The 22,355-nt window shown below is 40.3% G+C and overlaps 1 protein-coding gene across 4 annotated transcripts in view; it reads left to right on the top strand.

The window, feature by feature from the left end:
• Positions 1-15,288, top strand: part of LOC130909140 (zinc finger MIZ domain-containing protein 1-like) — a 175,233-nt gene extending 159,945 nt beyond the window's left edge. For all 4 annotated transcript variants that reach the window (XM_057825258.1, XM_057825259.1, XM_057825260.1 and 1 more), the window contains 13 exons: positions 593-775; positions 853-930; positions 1,008-1,176; positions 1,257-1,398; positions 4,772-4,982; positions 5,050-5,155; positions 5,249-5,409; positions 5,488-5,555; positions 5,640-5,708; positions 5,920-6,155; positions 8,083-8,240; positions 8,334-8,606; positions 9,586-15,288. In XM_057825258.1, coding sequence (XP_057681241.1) covers positions 593-775; positions 853-930; positions 1,008-1,176; positions 1,257-1,398; positions 4,772-4,982; positions 5,050-5,155; positions 5,249-5,409; positions 5,488-5,555; positions 5,640-5,708; positions 5,920-6,155; positions 8,083-8,240; positions 8,334-8,606; positions 9,586-9,693 — 1,962 coding nt within the window. In that variant the 3' untranslated portion in view covers positions 9,694-15,288. The remainder of the gene's footprint in view (positions 1-592; positions 776-852; positions 931-1,007; positions 1,177-1,256; positions 1,399-4,771; positions 4,983-5,049; positions 5,156-5,248; positions 5,410-5,487; positions 5,556-5,639; positions 5,709-5,919; positions 6,156-8,082; positions 8,241-8,333; positions 8,607-9,585) is intronic.
• The last annotated feature ends 7,067 nt before the right edge of the window (positions 15,289-22,355 follow it).

Here is a 22,355-nt window from a genome sequence, read left to right as displayed (position 1 = left end):
CTGTACAATCCGATTTAAATTCAAATCAAATACTCGTTAACTCATTGGTCTCCATTGATGTTAATACATGTCCAATTGACTTGAAATGGATTGGATGTCTACTACTAGTGATAAATCATTTCCATTCATGACAGAAGCAAAGACCTTTCACCGCCACTACCAACATGGCCTCACATTAAAATGAAGTTATAACTATCATATTTCTCAATGTCAAAACATTGCGATTTACTCAGTGCCTGCCATTGATGGAGTTAGACGTCCAATCCATTTGATTTTCTTTGGTTTTAGTGATGTTTTTGATGCAGAATGAACCATAGGGGTGCTGAGATTGAACCTTGGGGAATGCCACAGCTCATAACCCATTGCCAGTTCGAGTGGATATCTACTTAGTGAGGAACTTATTGAAATTCACAGTGGAAGGGTGATTGGGCTTCTAACATTGTCAATGAATGAATGTCACTGAAAAACCCCACTGCCATAGTCACGAAGAGCCACAGCAAAAGAATAAAAGAGCCACAGGCGGCTCTGGGGCTGCAGGTTGCAGACCCTTGGTCAAGAATGCTTCTTTGCTAAATTACTTTCTATTTCCCAGCCCAACTACGGGGGGCAGCAGTATGGACCAAACCACCAGTTCCCCAACCAGCAAGGCCCGTACCCGACACCCAACACTTCTCGGCCGCTGCCATCCAGTAACTACCCCGGGCAACGGATGCCAGGACAGCAGCTACAGTCCCAATATCCGCCACCCAGCGGCCCCATGGGCCAGTATTATAAAGTATGACAACTCACTGTTACTTTACCGTACTGTGAGAATTTCTAATATTGTTGCATTCTTTGTTCCGATAACTACAGCAAGAGCCACCTTTTAATGGCCAAACCACCAACTTTTCGGGAAGTGGTTATCAATACAGCCAGGGTAATATAAATGGGGTAAGTCCGCAATCTCACCCATTAATTTTCACCTTGTAAATCCGCAGATTTTAAATACTCACATTTTCCCCATACAGCCACCCAGACCAATGGGCAATTACCCCCACTCCCCAGTACCAGGCAATCCAACGCCTCCAATGACCCCAGGAAGCAACATCCCTCCATATTTATCACCCAATCAAGACGTGAAGCCACCATTTCCGCCTGACATCAAACCAAATATTACAGCTCTTCCTCCACCACCTGGTCCGTAACTTAATTCTTGTCTCTATGGATGCTTGTTGAAGTTATGCGACAAGTCCTGACTCTGCTCATTATTTCAATAGGCAACCACAACGAGGAGCTGCGCCTCACCTTCCCAGTCCGAGATGGGGTCGTCCTGGAGCCCTTCAGGTTAGAGCATAACCTGGCAGTCAGCAATCACGTCTTCCATTTGCGGCCCTCAGTCCACCAGACCCTCATGTGGAGGTAAGATATCATGATCCGCAAATGTTAATGTCAAATGTCAATCTCCACTATCAGTTGACAAGACAGCTCCTACAGACACGCCACGGCTTCCTGTAGGGGGCCGGGCCAGTTAAAGCGTCGTGGCAGCTTTCACTGTGATAAACTTAAACACACGCTGCGTTCACCAGATTTAGGTAGAAACAGGACGAAAGTTTAGTGCATACAAGCAGGCAGGATTGTCTCGAGTGATTTGGTCAAGGATTCAAGGTAATTATTATATAAAATAGCACCATGCATGCACTTTCAAACGTGAAAAAAAATGAAATGAATGGAAAAAAAATAGTGCAACTTTAGCTTAAATTATTTACATAAAATGAACGATACCTGCCTGGTTTTTTGCCTTTAACAAACAATCTAGACTGTGTTTTACGTTCATATCTATAGACATTTCGGGATTTGCGCATTTATTTACAAGAACTTTCAACTTACTTTGTTTTGTGCCGGCATTTTGGATTTTGTTTCCATACACTTTATGTTCAAATAATCAGGTCATTTTCAGCCAACTGCCCATTTTTTGGGGCAAAAAACTAGTAATTTAGACATTTCTGCATCCATACGAAAAATGTGGCTTTTACGGGTTTTATTTTATGGAACATTTCAATCTAAAAATGAAGAGGGCCAGATAACCGGCAAGATGTTCTGAGGCAATAGTGACATTGGAATTTAAACTAATGACTGATGTCAATGTATATAGAAAAATGCAAAATTTGCTTTTGTTGAGTAAAATTAAGAGGATTCTGCATGCTTTCTTTATTTTCCCTTCAGGCATGACAAATCAAACAAACATACATCATTTATATGTGTTTACAATTAATTCAACCCGAAAAGAAAAGAGCTGACGGGAGAAGCCGAAGCTTATTGAATCCCGCCCCCAGTATACCATAGGCCGCAGAAAATATCGAATAACAATTTTTGACTCAGATTGCGTAGTGCTTTCAAGGTTGTTGGTTTTTTTCCCCTCAAGTATTAAGTTTCTTATTTGAAAATTGAGTGATTTATGAGCTGTTAAAAACTTGTGTCGAAATTGCACTCTAAAAAATTCTAAAAAAGTCATTATTTCAGACAAAACCTTTTATGTTACATATTGCTATTGACCCTGAAAATATAGGTGATTATCGCTGTATTTGGTGATTTTTGTGTTATCTAGCGCAGTGCTTCTCAATTATTTTCTGTTACACCCCCCCAAGGAAGACGTAAATGTTTCACGCCCCCCCCCAACTCTCTGCCGCCACTGTAAATAGTATCATTTGTCTATAATATTACGATTATAAGTACGCCTCCACATCCGCACATCCAAACTGTAAAAATACACTCAAGGTACATTTTTGACCATTTGATACTGAAAAATAAAATGTAATAAAATCAGTAAATAATAACAAATTTAAATTGATTAGAAACATTTACTCTTCAGGACAACATGCCAAAAAAATTGATCGAAAAAACAAAACTGAATTGGGGGGGGGATGTCTTTGGACAGAAGGAAAGTTTTTATTTTCGCTGATTCACCACAGTGCTCACTGGTTTACTGATATAACACTGACAAAGCGGGACGATTGTGACAATTGGCAATATTCGGCACGTTTTCGCTGAAAAACAATCAAGCGGCTTATCAATGAGATTGAGGTCTAATGTCTTTAAGTGGCGTCTTAACTGATTTGGCTTCAGACTCTCCGCTATAATCATTTTTAGACTCAGTAAACAGTGGTCTTTCCTCATTTCCCACTGTATTAAAAGTCAAAGCCAAAAGGCAAACGGCCCGAAAAAAAGCGCATTCTCGGCGGCCGAGGGCGAACCGTAGGTGAGGGCGGTGGTCGTGACGATCCCAAGCCGAAAACGGCACTTCTCAGCCGGACACGTGAGAACCGGAGAAGACCGTGGGTCGCTGCGTGAGGCCAGCTCTGCATGAGTCTCTTCCGTGTGCTCTTGCTTACTTCAAAAATACTGCACGCACTATGAAAATGAGAGCGCCACTGCCACCCACGGAGTGGATGTGCAAATACACTTTATTCTAGTAGGGCAAAAAATAAAAAATAAAAAAAAAAGCATGTTCCCCGAGGTCACTCGCGCCACCCCTGGCATCGCTCTGCGCCCCCCTGAGGGGGCGCGCCCCACCATTTGAGAAGTACTGATCTAGCGTAAAATCTGAGAATTTCATAGCCATTTTAAGTTTAGTTATATAAAAAAATGATTCCTGTAATTTTCGGACTATAAGCCACTACTTTTTTCCCCTCATTTTGAATCCTGTGGCTTATAGTCCAGTGCGGCTTTTTTGCCGATTTATTTGGGTTAATAGGTAACACTTTGACAGCGGCATCTTAAGACTGCCAGAAGACCATCATAGTTATGACATGACACTGTCATTGCCGTTAATCAATGCTTATGACAGATGTCATTAAGTGTCATCCAAAAAATGATGTCACTAACTCCATTTATGTCCAGCTCGGATCTTTACATCCATTCAAAAGTGAGATAATTTGCCGGATGGCACAAAATGACATCTGTCATAAGCATTTAAAAACGCTAATGGCAGTGTCGTGTTATAAGTATGATGGTCTTATGACAGTCTTATGGCACTACTGTCAAATAAAGTTAACAAATAACATAACTAGCAATTAATGAAACAATTGGAACAGTAACTGAAGATATAATTAGCATAGAACATGAATTTTATTGTTATTTACATCTGGAGCGCTGCAATGCATGCTGGAGGGCATGTTGGACCATACATTGTTGACAGCAGGTGGCATCAGAGGTTTGATTGTCTCCCCCAAGGGAGCAATGGTTGCCAAATGAAGCTTTTTGAAGCAATGAAGCGCTGAACCTATTGGCTGCAAAGCTTCATGGTGATTCATTTGGTCTTATGACAGTCTTATGATGCCGCTCTCAAATAAAGTGTTACGGTTAAAATCTTTTGCTGTAAATATCACATAATACAGCGAGGACAGCTGTGGCTGGCTTACAGTCCAGTGCGGCTTATGATGCAGTTTTCGTGTAAAATTTGGTGGGTTGCGGCTTATAGTCAGGTTCGCCTTATACTCCGAAAATTAATTAATTAATTAAATTAAATTACGGAACAACTTTGAATTTCTTGATGCCACTGCTCATGGAGTATCATATGTGCCTAAGGGAGATGCCTGTTTGGTTTTAGGTCGCTAGCGGCTTTGGTTTTGAAAATATTTGAATTTTAAGTTTTTGAAAGTAGGTCCCCTACCCCGTTTCCCCTCAACTGATCGTGAAGTCTATGGTCAATGGTTGCAATACAGAGACGGTCAGTTTAAAGGTTTATGTAAGAAGTAGACCTACATCATTTCGAATGTTCATTTGCTGGTTCCAGGTCAGACCTGGAGCTACAGTTTAAGTGCTACCACCACGAGGACCGGCAGATGAACACCAACTGGCCGGCGTCGGTGCAGGTCAGCGTGAACGCCACACCGCTCACCATCGAGCGTGGTGACAACAAAACTTCCCACAAGCCCTTGCACTTGAAGCATGTCTGCCAACCTGGCAGAAACACCATCCAGATCACCGTCACAGCCTGCTGCTGTGTAAGTGCAACAGCTCCAGAGTTTAAAAAATTCGTTTTAAGTTAACATTAAGCGTTTCCTCCCGCAGTCGCATTTGTTTGTGCTCCAGCTGGTCCACAGGCCGTCGGTCCGCTCTGTTCTTCAGGGTTTACTGAAGAAGAGGCTATTACCGGCTGAGCACTGCATCACCAAAGGTATATACAGTGAACCCTACCATGGCCTGATACGAATCAGTAATTGAAACCTGATTGTGGACGTTTATATACATCTACTTTCTTAATTCAAAGTCAAGAGAAACTTCAGCAGTGTGGCGTCGTCATCGGGCAACGCTGCCCTCAACGGCGAGGACGGCGTGGAGCAGACGGCCATCAAGGTCTCGCTTAAATGTCCCATCACCTTCCGGCGAATACAGCTGCCAGCCAGAGGCCATGACTGCAAGCATGTTCAGGTACAGCCGGCGGGGAATATGCCATCATAAAAAAAATGACCAAAAAATGACAGCTGGATAATGGTTTACTTCTTTCAGTGTTTCGATTTGGAATCATATCTACAACTGAACTGCGAGCGAGGAACGTGGCGATGTCCTGTATGCAAGTATGTTTACATTTTGAAAAAAAAAATGGATTAGATTACAAATGATGAATGACTTTTTCACCAAGTGATTTTTTTTTTCTGCAGTAAAACAGCGTTATTAGAAGGGCTGGAAGTGGACCAGTACATGTGGGGCATCTTGAATGCCATTCAGAAGTAAGCCATAACATTCATATTTCTTACAAATAAGTACGTTAAGTTTTCGTAAAACAAAAACTAGACGAAGACAAACGTATTTTGAAATGACTAAAATGACTAAGACATTGACAATGACTAAGTCTTGTCATCCAAAAGACTAAGACGAAAATAATTAAAGGGGCTGTCAAAAACAACACTACAGTAAAACAACTTGTCTTTGTGTCTTCAGTTCAGAGTTTGAGGAGGTGACGATCGACCCGACGTGCAGTTGGCGGCCAGTGGCCATCAAGTCAGAGATCCACATCAAGGAAGACCCAGACGCGCCTCTTGCCAAGCGCTTTAAGACCATGAGCCCAAGCCAGATGATCATGCCCAATGTCACTGACATGATCGCCCAGCTGGGCCCCGGACCCTCGCCGTACCCCTCGCAGCAAGGCGTCAACAGTGGTGAATATGGCGGTCAAGGTAGGGCATCCGCATAGGGAATGAGACTCTGAGTAAGAATCTCTCGATACCAAACGATTTGCGATACAAAGCTCACGATAACGATGATCTGACGATATGGAGATACAACGATTATCGATACATTGGTCAGGAAATCATTTTGGGATATTCTACAAACGACTAATAAACAGAAAAACAAGCTTCTGCTATGAATTGAAATGAGTTTATCACTAGTAGATGTCCAATCCATTTGAACTGGGAGGGGGGCAGCCACTGCCATCCCTCCCACTTCAAATGGATTGAACGTCTATGGCCGTCAGTGGCAGCCAATGCGAGGCACTGAGTAAATTTTTAGCCATTTAAGATCATTTACCTGTTGATTTGGTGGGTCCCTTCCTTATTTTGAGTTACAGAACAGGAAGTCACCTGGGAATCACCCAAATGAATAGGCAGCGACTCAAACTCAACAGGAAATGACCTGCAAATGCCCTAAAATGAATGACCTGGAAATGCCCCGAAAATTGGGACTGAATGACTGTGAATGCTCTGGTTTTGAACAAACGAACGTTCCCAGTCTAAATAGATTGGGCGTCGCGCACAGTCAATGGCAGCCTTAGCGTTAACTGAGACACTACCGTATTTATCGGACTGTAAGTGGCACCTGAGTATAAGTCGCACCAGCCATAAAATGCCCAACAAAGAGGAAAAAAACATAAGTCACACCAGAGTATAAGTCGCAGTTTTGGGGGAAATTTACTTGATAAAACCCAACACATAGAAAAGATATGTCATCTTGAAAGGCAATTTAAAATTAAAATAAAAAATACAATTGAGAACAACATGCTGAATAAGTGTACAGTATGATAATGTTACATGATGCATGAACAATGAAATATGAACGTGGCCGGTATGTTAATGTAACATAGCTTTTAAGAGTTATTCAGATAACTATAGCATAAAGAACATGTTAACAAGTTTACCAAACCATCAGTGTCACTCCAAAACACCAAAATAACATGTGAAATGATATAATTAGGGCTGTCAAAATTATCCTGTTAACGGGCGGTAATTAAATTTTTTTTTATTAATCACGTTAAAATATTTGACGCATTTGACGCACATGCCCCGCTCAAACAGATTAAAATGTCAGCACAGTGTAATGTCCACTTGTTACTTGTGTTTTTGGGAGTTTTGTTGCGCTCTGCTGGCGCTTGATTGCGACTGATTTTATGGGTTTCAGCACCCATGAGCATTGTGTAATTATTGACATCAACAATGGCGAGCTACTAGTTTATTTTTTGATTGAAAATTTTACACATTTTATTAAAACGAAAACATTAAGAGGGATTTTAATATAAAATTTCTATAACTTGTACTAACATTGATCTTTTAAGAACTACAAGTCTTTCTATCCATAGATCGCTTTGACAGAATGTTAATAATGTTAATGCCATCTTGTTAATTTATTGTTATAATAAACAAATACAGTACTTATGTACTGTATGTTGAATGTATATATCCTTCTTGTGTCTTATCTTTCCATTCCAACAATAATTTACAGAAAAATATGGCATATTTTAGAGATGGTTTGAATTGCGATTAATTAATTTTTAAGCTGTAATTAACTCGATTAAAAATTTTAATCATTTGACAGCCCTAGATATAATAATGTGTTAATAATTTCACACATAAGTCGCTCCTGAGTACAAGTCGCACTCCCAGCCAAACTATGAAAAAAACGACTTTCGCCCGAAAAATACGGTATTATGGTGGAAGATTTTTTTTTTTAAACATTGAAACCTTTTTAAAACGATATCTCGATTCTAGGCAGGAGCATATCAATACCTTTTGGGGTACAAAGTATCACGATATATCACCATTACGATATGTTGTCACATCCCTAACATGGTGAACGGTGGCTAATTTGCTAAAATTGTTGCATTTCTAGGCAACAGTTACCACGGCAACTTTGAGTTTCCTCACGGGACCCCGGGTGCGACGTCAGTGACCGACTTCATGCACGGACCCCAACTCTCGCACCCGCCCGACATGCCCAACAACCTGATGAGCGCGGACAAGCCGCTTTCCCACAGCATGCCTGACTCGGTGAGTTGCCAATTGACCAAGTTTTAGGGCAAAGTCTTCTGCGTTTCTGCCACACGCTGTTTTTGTTCATGCTCTTTACCACCTCTTTTGCAGATACCTCACTCTTCCGTCAACGAGCCCTCACACGGAACGTTGCAGCAGAGCATACACGGCTCACCGCATCCGGGTGGCCAATCGGGGCACCAGCAGCAACAACAGCAGCTCCACCACACCGGCCCCCCGCCACCCTCGCGACAACCTCCGCCCCCTCCTCCTCAGCAACAACAACCTGGTCCGAACAGCCACCCGCACGGCGACCTGACATTCAACACCTCCAGCAGTTTGGACAGCCAAGCCGGGTCGGACATGCCAGAACCTTCTTTAGACGTGAGTAGCCGGGATGTGCAAACTTTTGCAACACTGTCTCCATTTTTAACTCATTCACTCCCAGCCATTTTCACCGGAGCAAGGCACTTCGCTCCCGGCTGTTTTGCTGGATTTTGACTGATTTTGCAAGGCCCACAGAAAATTCTGTTCTATTGCTATATAAGCATGGAACCCACCAAAAGAAAGATTAGACTCTCTTCTTTCAGCAGAAAAAAAAGTTAGTTCATCTTTTTCCATTCTTTAGAAATCAGCATTAGGATATAGCTTAGTTTGAGCAATTTTCCAATTTCTGATGAAAAAACAGAGAAATTGAGCTTTTTGTGAAAGCATACATTTCAAACATAACTTTGACTTACACACAGCTATTTTTTGCTTTAGTTACATCCCAAATGTCTGAATAATGTTTTCCTTTTACAAAATAAGATAAAAAAACAAGACAAATAGAGCTTTTGATAGCAAAGTAACAATTTATTTACAAAATACTAACTGAAAGATGACGCTGTTCTGGCTGCGACAGCAGGGTAAACATTTCCCTCATCGCCGACTGTCTCATAAAGATGAATTTTTTTGAGTCTCTGTGGGCTCTGCTCGCGAGCAGCACTGACTCGAAGGCATTGTCCGCTGCATTAGTGGTCCCGGTCGTTCTGCTCGGTCGTCCGCCGCCTGGCATCCATTCAGTCTTCTTCTGCCGGCGCCCGGCTTGGCCGTTCGTTGCCGTTGAATCGGGTTGCGGGTCTTACCAAATGTGCTACTGCCCTCCAGTGGCCAGTTTTATTGCTTTAAAATGCATTTTCAGCTTTGTGCTTTGAAGTTAAATTGAATCAGAACCCAGAGATGTCTTTTTGGAAAAAAAAAAAAAAAAAAAACGTAAAAGACGTATAAATACGTCTTTGGGACACTGAAACAATTAAAAATAGAAGGTATTTATACATTTTTGGGAGCAAATGAGTTAACTTTCCACCTCTTCCTCTTGCTGCAGCTTCTTCCAGAGCTGGCCAACCCGGACGAGCTTTTGTCCTACTTAGACCCCCCGGACCTCCCCAGCAATAGCAACGACGACCTCCTGTCGCTCTTCGAAAACAACTGAAAACTTGACAAACACAACAAAGATGCACTCCCCTTCTCTTCTTCCTCTTGTATAGTTTCGCTTCAGAAAGGACGTTGACAAAACAACGACATGTCGGAAGGTAATTTTGGAACTGTGCAGCTATCCATTGTTTTGACTCCACAGGCATCCACTTGTAGCATTCATCATCTTTAGAAGAAACCAGTCTGTCATTTCTGTCACGTATCATTTTAAAAGCACAAGATCATTTACTATTTTTCTGTCGAAATTCTGAAAGTGAACAGGGCTTCACTTTCATATTTCCATATTTTGCTATGTTAGCCTTATTTCAAAATGTAATTAAGTCTTGACAAATATATTTATATTCATTTCATGTGTGCGTAAGTATAAAGTGTTTTCCCACGTACGCTTCAGCTCATTATTGTTCACACGTAATCCATTTTAGACGGCGAATGATCGACGTCAGCCCTCCCAGTTCAAATGTTTTTGACGTTAATTAGTCAGTGGCAGCAAAATCTTTAAAGGGAACCTCGGACTTAAACACTTGTAATAATAGACTAATAAGCCACAATTGTTCTCGTTTACCAAATTATTAGAAGCACATAAAATACTGCCATTGATTTAAAAATCTAAAATATTGAGGACGCCATGATTTGAACAAGATATTATCGCGTACTTACCTATTTTCAATCCAAAAACTCTGCGTAGCATGTATCTCCGAGTGTCAAGACACAGCTGTGAATGGCCACAGCCGGATTTTGGGGGGATTTTATGGATCAAACATGGTAATATAACAAGGGGCGAGATGCATAAATGTCGTTTTCATATATTTACCCTTTTAAAGCCCCCCCTCCCAATTTGTCTTTGCTTGGATCGATTAATCATCATCTAAAATATTGGGGAAAATGCGACAGTAACAAAAAAAATACAATTAAGTCAATTAGGACTTATTTACAGACACTATTTTTTTTCACTGTGACGTAAAATGTGAGTGAATAATTTTTTAGGTTTTTTTTTTTTTCTTTTAACTAAGTATTACACATCAATTAATGATTCTAAGCCAAAAATAACAGACATTTTGAATAATAAATATAATTACTTACCTTCTTTTATATGGCTTGGTTGAAACAAAAGCTGTAAACGGGGGTCTCCAGGGTAAAACGGACAAATTAAAAATAGTGTGGGGGCTTAATGCATCATGAATCTGCTATGGCAGCATATAGACAAATTGTTTTATCAAACACAACAGTTCTTTTGGCTTACAATCCAGTAGTTTATTTTAAAGAGGGCTGCAAGAGCAGAAACTGCTTTTTCAGCCTTGTCTATGTTTTCCACCATATAAATATATAAACATGCAATTTTTTTTTACCCTGCCTATTAAAAAAATTGGAATCGAGAATCGTTTGGAACCAGAATCGCAACCTGGAATCGGAACCTGAACTGTTCAAATTCAAATTATGCCCAACCCTAATTACTATGTTTAGGTATTTTCTTTAGGCATCTTTAGTATGTTGTGTCTGTATGCAACTAGACAAAACAAGCTGAACGCGCACGTACTTGGGGTGTCAAATTCACCTCCTGTAGCACGTTTCGCCGGTGTATAGCACATTTTGGCAGAACTTTTTTTTTTTTTTTCCTCGTCTCATCCCGTCTTTCCTGTTCAGTTTGCTTTTGCTGCTCGTTTTATCGACATTGCTGTCATGCTAATTAATGTTCCTCTTGGGTTCAAATTGAAAGGGTTGAACCGATGACATGTTTACGTTGCTAGAGTCATACTCTGGAAGCCCGGCAGCGTAACCATGTGACATCACCGCCCTGCGACCTCTACGACAATGGCGAACTACTAGTCAAACTAATTTTACAAATTGTATAAAAACGAAAACATCAAGAGGGGTTTCAATATCAAATTATTTGAACTCATAATAACATTTATCTTTTAAGAACTACAAGTCTTTCTATCCGTGGATCCCTTTAAAAGCAAATTCCTTCACCATAGTCGATCATATCATTTTGAATGACGTGCAAAGTGTGCCAAGCTAATAGGTTCCATATATATTTGTTGAATTTGTCAGAACACTAACCTTGAAGGGACATTGCTGAAATCGTTCAGTGAATGGATTTACTGGATTTTTTTTGTTTATCGTTGCTGCCTAGTTTAAGCATAGTCATTTTTGGGAAACTGCTCACCAAAGTCGGAAGGGCGAGAATGTGCGTGTGCGAGTGTGTGTGCGTTCAAAGGCATAGTGGATTCAAAAACGCAGTATTTGTGCCACATTTGCTCGCCTGCATCTGTTTGAAGCAGAAGAGTGCTGTCAAGTATGCAAATGTATTATTTTCTAAGAAATGCTATTGTGATTGTAAATATCATTGTGAATATTTTTCTATAGTGTCGATGAAGAAACAGGAAAAAAAAAAAAATTTGCTTTGTCCGTTGTGCTAATCCTCCTCACGTTAACCACCCACAATTGGCCGCCCGAAATGTTTTAAGTTATTTTATGTCTGTCTGATCATACAGCAATATTTTTAAAACACCGAAGCCTATCAGAGATAATTAACCTTTTGTTGATGTCGTTGCTGGTGTTTGGTGTAATCATAATTATCAACACGGTGGTATACTTCAGATATATCAAGCGTATATCTTTTTAAAACTTTGTCCTTTAACATTTTTTGTGGTAATTTATTTTATTACTTTCTTTGTATTCATCTATAAAAGGCTAGAAAACAGCTCTCACTGTAGCCGGTTTTAAATTATTTTTAGCACATTTATGCCTCGATAACACGCAACCACGTCACACTGTTTTTTTGTATTTTATTATTCCGTAAGGCTAGAAATCTCTTTCTCACTGAAGCCTGATTTTTTTCGCTATTCATTTTGCCCTTTTTGTCATTTATTTTTGTACTTTTCACACGTTTTGAATGTGCTTGCTGGCTTTCAATGTAACGTGAGTATCGTTGTTGTCAATACGGTGGTATTTGAAAGAAAATCACAGTATTTCACAAATTGTTACTCTCAACAACAACAAAAAAAAAAACTAGATTTCACTCCCTCATAATTTCTTTGTTTTGTTTTGTTGTTTTGTTTGTTTTGTTTTTTAAATCAAGAGAGCAAGTGTCTTTCACCGCCTCACTTATCGTAATTTTCGGACTATAAGACGCTACTTTTTTCCCCTCAATTTGAATCCTGCGGCTTGTACGTAGTCCTGTGCGGCTTATTTGTTGATTTACTTGGGTTAATAGGTAACACTTTATTTGACAGCGGTGTTATAAGACTCCCGTAAGACCGTCATAATTGTGACATGACACTATCGTGACTAGGGCTGCAGCTATCGAATATTTTAGTAATCGAGTATTTGACTGAAAGTTCTATCGATTAATCGGGTAACTTTTTTTTTTTTAGGTGAAGAGCAATTTTAAATATACACGAGATTAAAAATACATGAGAAAACAAGACATTTCACCAAATATTGAACCATTTTCAGACAATCAATGTCTTTACTTTTGATGTCAAGTTGAAAAAAAGCCAATAATTGCATCTGATGTGACAAGAAAAAAAATTCACTTTCACTCAGAAAACTTCTAGATCTTAACAAAAAAATATATATATATATTTCTTACCTAAAAATGTCATTACGCTTGATAACAGACATCATTTAAAAGTTAGGTGTTTTCCCCACGTGTTTCAATTGAATTCCATTTGTGTCAAGCTATTTTTAAGTTCTATTTAAGTGTTAAATTCGTCTAAACTAAGTCCTGATTGGATTTTGAGTTTCTGCAGTGTTCAAAATAAATGTATGATACCTGCTGTATTGGAGCACATTAGAAACCAGTTCTACTTGGCGTTTTACCCAGCAATGACTACTGTGCTAAAATTAACAGCTTTATTATGTTTTAATTTTACACCCTCATCACTCTACTGCGCTACGTTATTACAGAATAAATAAAGCCTGTGTGTAAGACACGTTAACCACGCATCGACAGTAGTCATAATTAGAAACCTAGCCCTCCGCAGGGCTAACGTTACGTCAGCAAGGGACAGTAACGCTAATCTTATTTATTAGCGCTGAGAAGTCTACTGCTTTAAGATGGCGGCAGCTTACTAACACCGCCAAGTCTGTCATTTTACATTTAGTTCAATATAAATAATATCTATGAGACGCAACAGCTGCTACCTGCTACCACCGTAGCATCAGACTCTACCTGCTACCACCATAGCATCATGCGTGCGTAGTTCCTTTACGCAAAATTCAACGATTCCTCAAGGTGAATAAAATTACTCGGATCAGTTTTTTTAAACTCGAGATGCTCGAGTATTCGTTTCAGCTCTAATCATGACCATTAATGAATGCTTATGACAGATATCATTTTGTGTCATACGGCAAATGATCTCACTTTTGAATGGATGTAAAAGACCCTAGATGGACATGAATGGAGTTAGTGACATAATTTGCCAGATGACACTTATTGACAAATGTCATAAGCATTTATTAATGCCCATGACAGTGTCATGTCATAATTATGATTGTCTTATGGCAATCTTATGGCGCCACTGTCAAATTAAGTGTTACCAAATACCTTAACTAGCAATTAGTGAAACAACTGGAACAGTAACTGAAAAAATAATTAGCACAGAACATGAATTTTAATTGTTATTTACATTTGTACCGCCGCATTGCATGCTAGGAGGCATGTTGGACAACAACAGTGCTGACAGCAGATGGCAGCAGAGGTTGACTGTCTCCCCTAAGAAAGCAGCGAGGGCCAAATGAAGCTTCCTGAAGCAATGAAGCTTTGCAGCCAATTGGTTCAAAGCTTTATGGTGGTTCATTTGGTCTTATAACAGTCTTATGATGCCCTGTCAAAGTGTTACCGGTTAATATCTTTTGGTGTAAATATCCCATAATTCGCTTTTAGTCCGAAAATTATGGTACTTTCCAGTTCTAAACACACTGACAAAAAATACACTGCCACATTTTATCTTTTTTATTTGAATTAAAACATTGTTTGGTTTTTTTCTCCACACGTACAGGTGAGCCACTTTTGTGTACTCTTAATCTGTAGTTGCACAATCAACATTAAAGGGTCTTGTTTAAAAAATACAAATGAAGCGAGGAAGGCCTGGAAATAATACCCAGGTTAAAGCAAGGTCACGTGTCCTAAGGATGTTTGTATATATATGTAAATGAATAGAGACATGTGAACAGAAATGTATTCATGTTCCCTGGGAATGTGCATTGTTTCCTCTGAATAATAACAATTAAAAAAAAAAAAAAAAAAAAAAAGCTTGCAACCCCTCTACTGGAAGTGGAAGATTGTTAGTTTGATTCCCTCTCCCCTCCCTTTTTGGGACTGTCTGTGTTATATTGTGTTTTTGTCTGTCGTTTGTATACAAAAAAAAAAGTGGTCCAAAAGATTGTAAGTAAATTCACATTTTTTATATCATGGACAAGCCACTGTCTGTGTTTGTACATTGTAGTATGTACAATCATTTCATACTGCTCGGAAAAGTGTGTTTTCTTTTGTTTTGTTTTTGTTTGTTTTTTTTTAGCCTTGCAGAGCTGTATGTAGTTAGACCATGTGAGACCCTCATATTTATCTAATAAATATGTATTCAGATCATATTTGGTCTTTGGTTTTTTTGTTTGTTTGTTTTTTGCAATATTTTGTCTTCTGTTTTCATTTAAGTAAAACTTTTAGCAATGGGTATCACATTTGATCAAAAAATACAAATTGAGCATACGTGAGATTAAGGGGGGCATAGCCGCCCCCCCCCCCCCCGGTGGCCGAAAATGTCATTGCATGTAATTGACTTTCCTATACATGAATTTAAAATTAAGGCTTTGCCGGTAAAATGTTGTTTATAAAAGTTGTAAAGCAATAAAACAAACAACAAAAATGAATGAAAAAAAAAAAATTATAACGGGTCAAAATTATTTTTCAAACACATTATGTGACTAGCAACTTAGAGACAGCCATTTGCTTTGCTTAACCAAAACCACCTGAGGACAGATTCTGGCTGGAATATTCGGTCAAAAATGACGTGGCGTCAATTTCTCCACTGGGTAAGACAAAAAATCGCGCGCGCTCATACACGCACGCACAAGATTACACACAGCTTGGATGCCAGTATGTACAAGCATGGGCTAAGCTACTATCCGAGCATATATCTGGTAAATTAAGTTTATTGCTGACATTGCGTTTCAGGGTCATCAAAATGTTTTGAACGCATTGCTTCATATTAAAAAATTCTATGGAAGAACTTTGACATAAAATATAGCTTCAAATTCCTATTCATTCAGAGCAGAGGTGTCAAACTCATAGCGTGATGGCAACCTAGCACACACAAAAAATATCCATACCTGTCAAGTTGTACGGTTTCGGCGTAATTTGTACAAGTGAGCACTGATTTTTAAATGTGTATGCTGTACGTTCAAAGTCTGTACGTTTTTTGTGCATTACGTTTTTTTTTTTCTCCGTTCGGATTTTGTCACCGTTTCGGCAACGAGACAATGTGCGAGGATGTAAAGGCGTGCGTTACTATGCGTTACTACGTTGGTTGAATGACGCGAGAAAAGTGAGAAGAGTGTTTGTTGTGACGCTGTAGTAAACGCGATGCTAGGCTAGATGGCTCCAATATTTCCTGACTGTAGCCGACAGCCTAAAATCTACGCCTAGATATCACATGCATAATGTGCGAAATGACAGACTGCGGCGTTAGTAAACAGCCGCCATTTTAAAGCAGTACACTTCGCAGAAAGGCTTCCTCGCAAACCTAAGTAACTTTTTATCTAAAATACTCCTAAATCGGCAAAACCTTGACTTGAATCTATCTTTAAATGATGAAACAGTTTTAAAAACTTTCACGTCGAAAGTAGACAGAAGGGAACTAATGCAAAAACGGGAGCAATTTTAACAACTTTAACAGTTGATTCACAACATTAAATTACTTCCAAACATAGCAAAGGTTACTATGTTTTTTTTTGTTTGTTTGTTTTTTTTTTTGAAAACATGAAAAAAAAAAAAAAACATGAAAGGTAACAGTGTCTTTGCCAAGAAACTAATTACTCTTACATTCAGGTAACAGAGTTACCAACTCAATTACTTTTTGTAGTAATTTGTAACGAATTAATTACTTTTTAAAAGTAAGATTAACAACACTGGTCATAAAGATGAAGTCTGCAGAATGAAAAGTGACAAAAGCGGAGATTCTATTCTGCCAGTTTGTTGCCGAACACAATTTTGCCTGCAACTATTCTCGCAGTCGGACATCCGGGAATTAATGGTGTCACCTAAGCCTGTCGCAATATGCAATAATTCCATTTATCGCACAAGAAATAAAAATGAAGGCGGTAATTTTTCCGCTGCGATTTATCGCCTCACGTCCACGTGCGTGCGGCAGACGTGCTGTTAAAAGTTCGGATTCCTTGTTACCAACTGCGCAAAATGCATCTTCGTTCCAGGTCCGGCAAAAAACAGCGCCGGAGCCAATCGTTACCATTATATCCCATTGTTCAACGTATTCCGGCCACGTCAGTGCTCCGGATTGACTGCGGACCATCTCCGGCGTGCCAGTGTTGTTGACGTGTGGGCGCTCCCGTTAGAGTGTCCCAGGCCCCCTATATAAAATCACATATTAACAGATTCAGACTCGCACACCCCTTCATTGTATTCCACTTGCTAAAAGAACCGAGCACACGAAATTTCACTCCCATAGCTGGTTGCTAAGGCTTCCCTCATTGACATTCCCACTGGACTGGCAGTGGTTAACGTGTCGGTCTCGTACTCTTCTGACTAATGATTGCCTCTCTCCCAGACCGATTGTCTACCTTGCACAATTCACATTTGACAAGGTGTTACATGCACTGGTGCAATACAACTGAAGTGCATTACAACTGGATAGTAGCAATACAACTGAAGACAGGGAAGTGACAGCTGCACTACTGGAAGCTGGCCTTGTCAGCCGTGGGGAATTGGCGGCGGTGATGTTCGACGACCTGAAAGATGAGCTGCCGCTGGTCTTCGTCTTTCGTCAGGCACTGGTTGAAGTCGGTCGCCAGCTTCACCGCTCGCTCGGCAACATCATTCACCGACTTCAGCTCGAACACGACAACTGGAACTTCCCGCAGATCCGCGACTGTAGCTGGGAGAGGCAGCTTCAGGCAGTGGAACAGGTTCTGCGACCTCCGGGTGATGAAGTCGCCCAGGTCAGCCCTCTTGAGTGTAAGGGTCCTCCTTGCTTCCAGCCGCTGCAGTTCCTTCCCTTTCTCCTGAGCCTCGTAGAGGTTGTGCAGCATCTTGGCCTTCTCCTCTTCCTTGGTCTTCGTTGAAAACATCGCCAGGGGGGCCAAGTCCTCGCTCAAGTACCAGAGATGCCCACGGAACTTCTTGGAAGCAGCCGAGCTGACTTCATTGTCAACAGCTGTGTATCTGTCCAGCTCCTCGCACATCTCCAGGTCGTTGACAGGTGCATCGACGGTCACTGGAGCTTCGAACCACCGCTTGAGGTAGACCGTCACTGCGAACACGTTGATCTTGCGCAGAGCTCTTGCTTCATGTGGAGTGAGTTGGAACTGCTTCCGGAACATGTAGATTTTTTAGCGAGTAGATGCCTTTGGCCATCCATCGAGCCCGGTGGTACGCCCCAGGCCGGTTGAAGCGGACAACGTCTGTCCAGAGGCCCGTGAGGAAGAAGTGGGCGAGGAGGAGGAACTCGCAGTAGTCGTCCCTGTGGTAGATGGTCTCCAGCTGGCTGTCGATAAACCCGACGACTTCGTCCGTCTTGAGACGCACCCACTCGGAGAGGTTGTCGTTCGGATCGGAGATGCCTTCGAGTGGTCCAGAAAATTCCATTCTGCTTTGAAGCGGACGAACAGGGAAATATCAGGGCCAGAGAATCGGAAGAAGAGGTCGAAGACAGCCGCGATGACCAGTTCCATGCTATGATCGCTTGAAAGTGCGATTTTCTCGAAGTAAAGTCACATTCTATCAGAAAAAGACTTGCTTAAACCACCTCCCACGTGGTAAGCTTCCCAAATCCGATGAGTTTTTCAAAATCGGTGATATTTTGGGGGGAAATCCCCCCCCCCTTCAAGTTTCAGATAGCTTTTCTGGATCGGACACTGTCAACACCAGGTCAAGGCAACACCGCATACGTTCTATGCATGTGAGTGCAAATGGACAGTTGAAAACAGATCAGGATGATGCCCCTACCTGGCTGCCCCCTGTATACGGCATAGCAGACATTACATGTGCTCTGAGGGAACCCTAAATATTAAGCGATCATTGTGAATTTTTTCTCACAGTACTTTGGCAAGAAGTGGAATGCATTGAGAGGGTGTGCGAGATTAGTTTCCTGGATTTACTTTTTTGGGACACCCTAGCTCCCGTCAGGGGTGACATTTCACGCGGGTCGGCTATTTTTTGGCACAACACCGGATATTTACAACAAAGTCCGCCAAAACATTGTTACCGACTTGGCTGCTACGAACAACCTCGCTTTGACAACGGACAGCTGAATGGACATGATGAACATTGAGTAGCAAATTAAGAGCGCTGTGCTTCAAACTCGTCCTGTTTATGAAAGTCGATTGTCATATGCTGGTGTTGTGCAGTAATGAGCACACCCGACTTTTGTGGCGTTTGCTAACTTTTTTAATGCGCCCACACACTAGATATCATGAAATAGCAAACTAGATCTGCTACGTCCCATGCCATTGGCTACGTGAGCCCAGAGTGATTATGGGACATGTAGTGCATATACTACATCGATGAATTATAAACTGCCATGACTGAATGGAAGTTAAGAAGGCCAAATCAATCCATACCAGTGACTATAGATAATGCTGCAAATATTGTTAATTCAGTACGTGACACAGATGGATTCGGACCACAAATAGGATGTCCTGCTCATGTAGTAAACCTAGCTGCTAAGAGAGCTGTAGCAATCAACAGTGTGCCCCGCCTCACTTTACAAACAGTAAAGATTGTTCTCAGCACTTTTAGACTAAATTTCTTCAGATCAGTAAGAAGTAAGCACATAAATAGTATGCACTAAAATGCATGTTTATATGATGGCAATTTAATTTTTGATCGTAATTTTTTTTTTTTTTTTTAAAATCGAAAATCGTACCGAACCGTGAATTAACTGTATCGTTGCATCCCTACGGAACACCATTGCAGAAGCTATGATGGGAAAAGTTTTCATTTGCCTAAAAGTTATTAAGTGCAATTTTATTTTATTTTTCTTGAAAAACACATTTTATTTATTCTGTTTGTGTTTCTGTGCGGTATTAATATTGTTGTCTTTTACTTAAGAGGCATGGTCTATTGTTTTTAGTTGTGATTTCTTAAAAAGAATGTTTTAATTAAAGAGTAAATATTTATTGCGTTTAAATAGGTGAACTTGATCTATTAATACACACTGTATTCTCCCTGTGTTATTGTGAATTGGTTTTTAAAAAAGGGGGGGGGCGCAATAATATCGCAAAAATTTATGAGATAAATTATCGCACACTAAAATTTGTTATCGCGACAGGCCTAGTGTCACCAGCCATAACAAAGCGTCGCCATATTGAAATGAGGGCAAAACACGAGTCACAAGCAGTTGCTCTGTCGTGCATTGTAGTGCAAACTAGGGCTGTCAAACGATTAAAATTTTTAATCGAGTTAATTACAGCTTAAAAATTAATTAATCGCAATTAATCGCAATTCAAACCATCTATAAAATATGCCATATTTTTCTGTGAATTATATATATATTCTGTAAAATAAATTGTTGGAATTTTCCAAAGCTAGACAGCTAGTGAACGACGCCTTAATAATCAGACTTCTTGCTTTTTCATCTGATTTATTAATAAAATGGCCTCAAACCATTGTCCTCTTTAGACCGTTTACGTAAAACTACAAAAAAAAGTAAACAAGCATTGCATTAGCAACAACGTTAGCTTAGCACGCTATACAGGTTGACTAAAAATAAACAAAAAGCGTCTCATACAAAAAATATAACATTTCGCTTATTAACATAATATGTACATTCTTTACAACAACCATACTTACGGACAAATCTTTTCCAAGGATCATATAAGCACAACAGAGACGTCGTGCAGCCATATTGAACTGGCAAGAAAAAAATAAACCATGTCGCAAAGCGACCACAAGAGTTCGCTGTTAGACAGCACAAAACGCCTTGCTGTAAAACTTACCAAAAGGCAGAATACTGTCTGAGAGGGACATGTGCGTTAACTGCGTCAAATATTTTAACGTGATTAATTTAAAAAATTAATTACCGCGCGTTAACGCGTTAATTTTGACAGCCCTAGTACAAACGCGTTGAACTTTTGTTTTTCCGTCAGAATGACTAAAAGTTGCCGTGTTGCGGGTTGTAACACAAGGAAGAGTTCGGAGCCGCATTTGAAGTTCTTCATTCTTCCTCGTGAGAAGAAAAGGACAAGCAATTGGCTGAAAGCAATCAATCGAGGAACAGTAAAAGAAGACAGTTCCATGGACCAGGCACATTTACGTTTGCAGCAGACATTTTATTACTCGTGAGTAAACTTAAAATCGATTTTTTTTTTTTTTGCCCCAATTTGCTGCTAGGATTCAATAGACTAGGCAGTGGTTATTATTACCGGAACCAACAACTCGCAAAGCGTTATTTTTCTTTTGCCGTGAACTGCTCTAATCGGTCAATCGGTATATTATTGGCCTGGGGGGGATTGGTTATTTTGCCGTGACGTGTTCACGGCTAAATAACGCTTGGAGGTGATCACTCCGTATACACTACCAGTTTTCTTAGTCCCACACAGTGCATATTCCACGTAATTGAAAAAGGTCAACTTACTGGGTGACTTTATGAGGTAGTTGTAGATGTTTCCAAACTCCACTGCAGGCAATTCCTTTGGATCGTTTATCCAGCTATGAGCTGCGACTTTGTATGGGCAGATTTGCAGGCCAATACACGCTAATTTTAAGTTGTATCGCCTCCTCACGTCTGTCGACAGTGACTCGTGATAATAAGTCATGTTTAAGACGTTTTTATGAAAAAAAAGACTCAAAACACAGCTGAAATATATGAATTTCAGACAAGGTTTGTCTAAGGACGTTTACCTGTGCGTGCCCCCCTCTCAAAATGGCGACACGTTGCTATGCAAGATGACATCACCGTGACATCACGCCGACTGCGAGAATGGCGTACCGCACGCAGGCTATTTTTAGACTGTGACGTCGCATCGTAAAGCGGAAGTAAAGCCGAAGTGGGACATTATAGACCCGCCCTCGCATAGACACAACGTAATTAGTGCTACTTTTCTCCGGTAATCTTTCAAAAACGAACATGCTGATCACGCATTTCTTTTTTGAGACTTGTAGAAACGACTGTAGGCATTACGACACATGAAGGATGTTTTCTTCTTACGTTTCTGGAAACCAAAAACTCGGGAGGAAAAAATGTGAAGACCGTATCAACTTGCGCGGACTTTAACACCAGCTCGGTGAATCCATTCACATTTTATATGCAGTAAACATTATGTTGGGTTGGCATGGTCTTTCAGAGGACAAAGAGGTAAGCCATTTTTATATTTTTGACTTATTCTTTTAGCGTAACATTGTGCTGTACAGCTTCTGTCTGACAACCAATGACCTGAAAAGAATTACAATAGTATCTGACTGTCACTGTTACCGTTTCTGTT

This window comes from Corythoichthys intestinalis, chromosome 21 (assembly GCF_030265065.1).
Source record: "Corythoichthys intestinalis isolate RoL2023-P3 chromosome 21, ASM3026506v1, whole genome shotgun sequence".
Lineage (NCBI taxonomy): Eukaryota > Metazoa > Chordata > Actinopteri > Syngnathiformes > Syngnathidae > Corythoichthys > Corythoichthys intestinalis.
This window is presented reverse-complemented; position numbering and strand designations above follow the sequence as displayed.